Source organism: Nannobrachium achirus (assembly GCF_963921795.1).
Source record: "Nannobrachium achirus genome assembly, chromosome: 20".
Lineage (NCBI taxonomy): Eukaryota > Metazoa > Chordata > Actinopteri > Myctophiformes > Myctophidae > Nannobrachium > Nannobrachium achirus.
This window is the reverse complement of record NC_137827.1, coordinates 11903112-11911123: the sequence shown is the minus strand read 5'-3', so window position 1 is coordinate 11911123 and position 8012 is coordinate 11903112. Positions and strand designations below refer to the sequence as shown.

The 8012-nt window shown below is 38.2% G+C and overlaps 1 protein-coding gene across 1 annotated transcript; it reads left to right on the top strand.

Moving 5' to 3' along the window:
* Positions 1-3133: 3133 nt before the first annotated feature.
* LOC308305330 (serine/threonine-protein kinase/endoribonuclease IRE1-like) lies at positions 3134-6730 on the top strand. Its single transcript, XM_080750107.1, has 6 exons — positions 3134-3738; positions 4263-4435; positions 4537-4760; positions 4887-5016; positions 5212-5315; positions 5883-6730. Exons 1-6 carry the CDS (start codon positions 3336-3338, stop codon positions 6100-6102), a joined length of 1254 nt encoding a protein of 417 aa, XP_080606233.1. The 5' UTR covers positions 3134-3335; the 3' UTR covers positions 6103-6730.
* The last annotated feature ends 1282 nt before the right edge of the window (positions 6731-8012 follow it).

Here is an 8012-nt window from a genome sequence, read left to right as displayed (position 1 = left end):
AATAAAACAAACAAACAACAACAATTACATTAGCAGTGTCATGCCTGATGTCAGTGTTGTGTCAGTGTCTCTATGGCTACTCCCTGCATTGTGAAGGTGAACAAAACAAAGAGTCAGTCATCCATGACATCAGTAGGCTACTCTACTGTGACATCTGGCATTCCATATATGAACATAATTGTCATGTCTAGACAGACAATCAACTTAAACTTTATTAAATACATTTATATATTATTATTTTAATTGAATTGTTAATGACATTTGTGAGTTGTTTTGCCAGATCAAAATATTTGTAAACAAAAGTGCGTATTTCCGGGTAGAATGTCTTCTAGGATATATCCAGCAACCTTTTTGAAATGTGCCATGTTTTTTTTATTTTCTAGATAGCCAGTGTGCCATGTCAACATAATTTTTTGACCCGCCATCCAAACATTCTGACATATTTTGATTGGCAGGATTGTTATTATAACAACCATTAGACTTGTTTTACTGTTGTTGTTTTGTTTGTTTTTTTGCGTTGTTTTAAACCTGTAGCACTTTGAGATTCGTAAGAATTGTAAAGCGTGTTATGTATTATTATTATTATTATTATTATTAGACGTTCGAGCAATAATCCACCTCTCCCCGACGCCCTCCCCAGTTCAGAGTTTTAATGAATGTAGAATTATGTGCAGGATGTAATCTGCTGCAAATTAGGTGAATTAATTTAATTGACCATGTTTAAAACAATATTTGTTTTAAAATAAAGAATCATCTCTCACACGTAGCCTACAGTGTGCCAGTAATCACCCTCCCCTGTGCCAGTGTTGGCACCCATGCCTCAGGCAAAGGCTCTGAGCCACTACCACTACATGCTGCATATAACCATATTAGGCTATTATGTTCTATCTGGAACTGTACTTTTCTGTTTGAATATGCGCCCTCTAATGGACACTGGGGTAATAGAATTTTGAAGTTGAATTTCGTTTAAACGAAACTTAGTCTTCTCAGTTGGTTTCATTCTCACGTGAGATTACATGCCTCGTGGACACATACAAATGCAACATAATTCCTTCACACTTTCATAATTTGCCCTGGAAAGTATCGTTTGTGAGTATAGGCTTACCTTATTTGCAATCATACAGGCTATGCTGATATGTTTGTGGATTGTAGTCATGTGTTGTATGGTCTATCTCAATTTCCCCAATGCAGATTGTGTTTGGTGCTGGGCTAATGTCAGTAGGCCTATCAATCATGTTGTTCATGCTAAGCAACCTAATAGACAGGTCTAAGGGTCGTTTCACACTCTAATAAAGAGCCTAACTAATTTCGGTTCGGGAGGGCTCCCCGACCCGAAATTATTTAGGTTCGGGGGGAGTTCATCCATACTTTCTTAACGGCTAGTGCCGAACCGAAATGAGTTAGGCTCCTTATAATGGTGTGAATCGACCCTGGTCCCTACAATCTTTCAATAAAAGGGTGTACCAAACTTTTCTCAGTTGATTTTAATGTATTTTTTCCTGTAGAATCCATTTCTGCCATGTACATTTTTGTATTGTGCATAATTAACGAGATAATTAGCATATTGACTCAAATATGCTAATTAGCTCATTAACTATACTGTATATAGCCTGTGTGTGTGTGTGTGTGTGTGTGTGTGTGTGTGTGTGTGTGTGTGTGTGTGTGTGTGTGTGTGTGTAAAACATGTGTACATGTGTAGAAATATACAGTTCATCTAAACTTAACCTCAGTTTAATAAGTAATAGATGTACTGGTCAAATGTATTAAACAGTTTTTCTTTTACCCAACAGTTATTCTGAAGCAAAGAAATGGATCTATTTGCGCCGAGTGGGAATATTACGTACCAATTAGTTCCACCAGTGACTGCCAAGACAGATCCTATAATACAGTTCATTATTAGGGACAACCTCAAGAAGCTCAAGAGAGTAATCCGAGACGAAGACATTAATGGCCTTTACCCATGCAAGGAGTTGAATGATGATATATGTCCTTTGACTGCTGCTGTTGCATTTCACAGGGAAGATATTTGTGCATTTCTTCTGAGTGAAGAAGGTGTAAACCCAGATCAGTTATCCAGAAACAACCGGACCCCTCTAGATTATGCCTCAATTCAGAAAACGTCACTTGATTTTGTGCAGAGGCTGCTTGCAGCAGGAGCAAATCCAAATGGTACCACACCATTTCCCTTCTCTGAAATGCTGACACCACTTCATCATGCTGCCATCAATGACAGGGATGATATCATGAAAGTCCTCATTAAAGCTGGAGGGATTGTACATCCATCTCAAATTCCTAATAATGACGACCATACACACAGAAAAGTGCTTGAAATGATGGTTAAGCTAGCATTGACTGGTGATGACTTGTATTTCAAAATCAAACTTTGTATAGATTTGCATTATACTGTAACAGTAGCACATAAAACACCAACAGAGGTTTTCAGCCGTTTTGATCGTTATATGCTGGAGGAGAATCCCCAGACCCATCTGAACATGATTGACCTACTCTTTAATTGTACCGGGCCATTAGCAAAAGTATATCGTCAGAGAAGTCTTAAGTGGTTGAAGGACAACGAAAAGCTCACCTTCTACATTGAAAATGCTGACAAGAGGCTTCCAAAACTTGCCAGTGCACCTGTGCAGGCCTGGGTTGTCAAAAGTCTAAATGCCGTTTTCTGCACACTGAGAGAGATACCCAGTGAGGTATCAGTGTCTATTATCCCCAAACTACTGAAACTCCTTCACGCAAGCATTCCTGAAATACAGCATTTAGTTTTGAAGACGCTCTATGAGATAACAAAGAAAACAAAAGCCAAAGACAACTGGAATCAGAACCTGATCGACAAATTATGCAAAGCACTTACTACTTTTGTGAAGAAAGAGCAGTCTAATATGAGGGAGTACACATACGGCATACTTGCAAACCTGCTTCCATTTGAGCATGCCAATAACATCTTTACCTCCATGGAAATAGATGATGTGCCTGAGGATGTCATTACATCAGCAGACATGGAGACAGATGACAGCCTGAAAAAAGGGCTTCGAGAATTGAAAAGCTTTCTAAACAAGCCATCCTCAGAATGTGAAGTTTCCACGATCACCAATACAGAGCAAGAGGAACTGAAAGATGAAGTTGATGTTGATGCAGATGAGCCAACAACTGTTCCTGTTGAGGAATCTGGTCTGACTGAAAGTTCACATGTGCAGCCTGCCGACCCCATTGTCAGTACATCACCAAAAGCACGGAAATGGCACCAAATAAGTGACAGATGGAGGCAGCAGTTAGAGAAGCTTGCAAATATTGATAACTGTAAAGTTATCAAAGTCGGGAGCCTTATGTTTGTGAAAGATGATGAATTCCGCATTGCAAAGGGAAGTGATGGAACTGAGGTCTTCTTGGGCTTAAGAGATGATGGTACTGAAGTCGCAGTTAAGAGAATGACTAAATCCAACTACCAAGTGCTGAAGAATGAGGAAGGCTTTTTACGTCTTCCAGAGCTTGATGATCCTTCGATCGTACGATATGTTGACTTCGCCGAAGATGAAGACTTTGGTTACCTTGGACTTCAGTTATGTGAATACACACTGGAAGAATACATACAACGTGACTTTCCTGAAGAGAGCCTTTCTGAATTGAGGAGGGAACTTGCAAATCAGTTTCTCAAAAGCCTAAGTATTCTTCATCGTCAGAATCCTCATATTCTCCACCGGGATATCAAGCCCCAGAATGTACTGATTGGTAAGCTACAAAAGAAAAATAAACAAACAAATTCTCAGATAATATAAGAAATATACCTTAAAGGAGTAGTTCACCCCCAAAATGACTTTTTTTCTATTGATTACTCAGGCCATGGAGAGTAGAGTTCAATAATATTTTTTGGTTTTTGTCACATTCCTAAGACAAAACTTTGATTCGAGTAAATTTACCCCCATTGATTCCGGATGGTGACCCGTTTCGAAACGGGTCACCATCCGGAATCAATGGGGGTAAATGTATTGTTATCACATTTTTGTCTTAGGAATGTGACAAAAAACAAAAGATATTATTGAACTCTACTCTCCATGGCCTGAGTAATCAATAGAAAAAAAGTCATTTTGGGGGTGAACTACTCCTTTAAGAAACATCATTACACACACACACACACACGCACGCGCTCGCGCACGTGTGTGTGTGTGTGTGTGTGTGTGTGTGTGTGTGTGTGTGTGTACGTGCATGCATCTGTGTTAGTGTCTCTCAATCTACATCTCCAATTTGCCCTGCAGACATTCAAAACCGAGCCAGATTGGCTGATTTTGGAATAAGCCGTCGATTACCCAAAGGACAAACAACTCACCGCACAAGCAGTGCTGGAACGAAATGCTGGAAGGCAAAGGAGACTTTGGATGAAGACGAAGATGATAGGCCTATCGCATATAAAAGGAGCACTGATATCCAGGTTGTTGTTGTTTTGTTTTGTTTTCTGATTGAAAAGTTGATGAATGGGAATAAAATGAACAATGAAAACGTACTAACAAAAATATGATGCTCATTCTTAAGGTGGCTGGAATGTTGATATATTACATCCTATCTGGAGGACACCATCCATTTGGCAAAGGGGCTAGAAGATGTGAAAACAACATTTCGGAAGGAGCCTACAATCTGGATCAGGTTCAGGATGTGGTGGCCAAGGATCTCATTGAGCAGATGATCAATGAAGACCCAAAGAAAAGACCTCAAGTGGAGGAATGCTTGGCTCATCCCTTCTTTTGGGTAAACGAGAGGTACGATAGAAACAGTTAAAAAATCCATTACACATTATTGTTCATTCATTCACTGATTTTTAAATATTATTACATTTCATCTTAATCAGCAGAGTAGCCTAATGTTTTCAGTACCTTTCTTTCCAGGAGAGTAGAGTACCTGAGAGTCCTTGCAAATGAAAAGGAAGTTCAGAACTATTTAAACGCTGACAAGGACCTCATCTGGGCATTGGACCAGCATGCTGAGCAGGGACAGTTCAACTCGTGGAAATGCAAGGTGAGTTTATTTCAAATAGTGTGAGAAAAGATAAAACCACTGTTGCAATTTGACATTATTTTTTTTTCTTCTCTATTGTATTTCTTCTATTCTTTATTTAAACACATTTTCTAAATGCCTTATATAAAGCACTGAGTTGCCTTTGTTTATGAAATGTGCTATACAAACTAACTTAGTAGTTACATGTTTTTCCAGTTCCCAACTGAGTTGGTCCAGAAGATGGATGCATATGGCAAGAAGCCCTACCCTGAGAACACGTTTGCACTGCTGCGCTTCATACGCAATGCACGTGAGCACTAGTAAGTTGACTTAAAAACAACACAAAGGAAAGTCACTGTGGTCAATATGTAATTACATATCTGCTTTCTTTATTTCTAATACAGTAGGTGTGGACTGTGGAGAACTCCTGCTGGAGCACTTCCTTCATTGTCGAAACCAAATGTTCTCTGTTCTCTGTTTATCAGTGTTTTAAAGTGCCATTCCCACTGGAACTAAATATAAGATAACTATATAACTATCTTTTCACCATTGTATTTTTTTCTATAGTTGGTGTGAACACCATCCACTTGACCTTTTCAATTGTAAAACCTTTTTTTTTTTAAATAGTTATAGTGATTCTGTGAATGGCCCTACACCTACACTTGACCTTTAGGACGTTGCAGTTCACATTAGCCATCATCAGGGTGTTTCTTTGCAATTCCTACAGGTTTACCTCATGCACTATGTGGCGTTCTCCTAGAATGACCACAACAGTACAGGCCACTGAAAAAAAGATTATATTACATTCACACTCTCTTAGCTGTTAGTTTTCACAGGTCACCATCAGAATATGTGACCAGAGTGACCACTGCTCTCTCTGTTTACAGTGCTGCAGAGATAGCTCATCTTGACCTGATGGAGATGTTTCCTGGTCTGTTTGGACGTGTTTACAAGTTTGCCCAAGAACAAGGCTGGAACTCAAGGATCACCCTCGAAGAAATGGTTAAAAGATTAGATGTCGGCACCACTGCCAAGTCCACAAACCTTGAGAGAAAGACAAGTTTCAGTCTACCAGTGCAAGAATCTGGACTCAAAGACTCAAAGTGACTTGATGGACTCAAAAGAGTTTTCATAAATGAGCTGAGTTTGATATAGCCTACTGCAGCAATATTCAACATGCGGCCCGTGGGCCACATGCGGCCCCTGCAGCGGCCTGTCACGGTCGTACCAATAACAAAAAGATTGTTCTACTTTCAGACAAATAATTTCTGATTTCAGTTTCTCTACAGACTATTTTTGTCTTGTTTTATGCAAGATGTTTTTGGCTTTTTTGCTATTTTGTTTGTTCCAAAAGAAGAAACTTCATCATTTCATCATTAATCATTCCATGACAATCTTTTTGTTCAATGAGGTTTGGTCTTTTATAGATGTAAATGTGTCTGTTTTCTGTGTGTTTCCTTACTTTTTAGACATGCAATGGTGTGTTACAAAATCATTGTCTAAACGGCAAAATTGGACCGCCATTTCTAGCTTGTGGCCCTTGGACTTTTTTTTATTTTGCTGAGTGGCCCCTGAGCCATATTAAGTTGAGTAGCCCTGGCCTACTGTATGTGTCATTGAAATATCCTGTTGTCTGTTAAAGGAAACTGCATTAATAGAGAGTGAGCATAAGCAGAGTTGTCGTATGTACTAAAGTGTTAGGGTTAATATCACTCATATATACACAGTATGTACACAGAATCAGTAGAGATATGATTTGGGCTCTAATAACAGAGCAGAAACAGTTCATACTTGAGGTTTTATACTGTAACAGAAATGTTATTGTTATCTGGATGTATCCAAATGATAAAGCTTTGCATATTCATAACATCTCCAATTGTCTCATGGGCCATTAATTACTGTAGCAGAAAATCACCTACAATGGGGTTTTATTTGGTCTTTAGCACCATCTACAGGCTTGAACTCTACATGCTCACATTAACTGGAGATAAAACATGAGTTTGTTTGTTTTAGGACAATTGTATTCGGTAGTTTACAGTCTTAAAGTTACAATGTTTCACTGAGGGTATCCATAAAATTAATATTTCAATATTTTCAATTTATTCTGCTCAAAACTCCTGAATGAATGGTGCTGTACTGTAACAGGCTCAATAGTAGGAGGTATGGCATTCAGTCCTTTTATTTTTGTTAGTGTACACACATAAATTATGCTGTTTACCATGGCTTGGTTCAATCAGTAGTAGTCCCACGTTTTAGGAAAAAAGGGGGAAAAAGTTGAAAAACAACAGATAAAAACAACCTGTCATGACAGAGGCTCTCTGACTCTGTTGGTTGTGTGAGGATGATTCAGCAGCAGCATCATATCATACCCAGCTCCAGTGTAAAGTTACTAAGTGCGTTTACTCAAGTACTTTATTCAAGCACAATTTTGAGGTATTTTTATTTTACTTTACTGGAGTTGGTACCTTTACTTCTACTCCACTAAATATTAGAAACAAATAATATTTTCGTCCACTATAATTATTTGAAAACTGTAGTTACTTTGTAGAATCTTATTATTATTACAAAAAATACATCAACACATTCTGCATAATGAGTTATTTCTACTTTTGGTACTTTAAGTACATTTTTATACCAATACTTTTGAACTTTTACTCAAGTATTCTTTTCTACATTACAGTATTGATACTTTGATACAAAATTAGAGTTATATTTCCACCAATGCCCAGCTAAGTGTCCAATTAGTTTGAAAGGCCTGTGACTGCTTGCTTATAACCACTTAAGTACTATTTTATACTTCATCATAGAATGGTACTATGCAGTGAAAATAGCAGATCAACATTTTGTAAATGTGTTTATTTAGTTAGGTAGTTATTTTGCCTATAAAGACATAACCAAAACAGAAGGTTGAAAGAGGTTAAATCATCCACCCTTCATGCCAAACTGAAGCTGAGGAGTCTCCACTCCAGATGAATATGGAAGCAAACAAATCCCTAATCTTTTTCATGATTGTGATC

Excerpts from the sequence above, each read along its gene's own strand:
- LOC308305330 (XM_080750107.1), top strand. The coding sequence starts at position 3,336 with ATGTTTGTGAAAGATGATGAATTCCGCATTGCAAAGGGAAGTGATGGA. Across the intron at positions 3,739-4,262 it reads GCCCCAGAATGTACTGATTG|ACATTCAAAACCGAGCCAGA; the intron begins GTAAGCTACAAA and ends TTTGCCCTGCAG. Across the intron at positions 4,436-4,536 it reads AAAGGAGCACTGATATCCAG|GTGGCTGGAATGTTGATATA; the intron begins GTTGTTGTTGTT and ends CTCATTCTTAAG.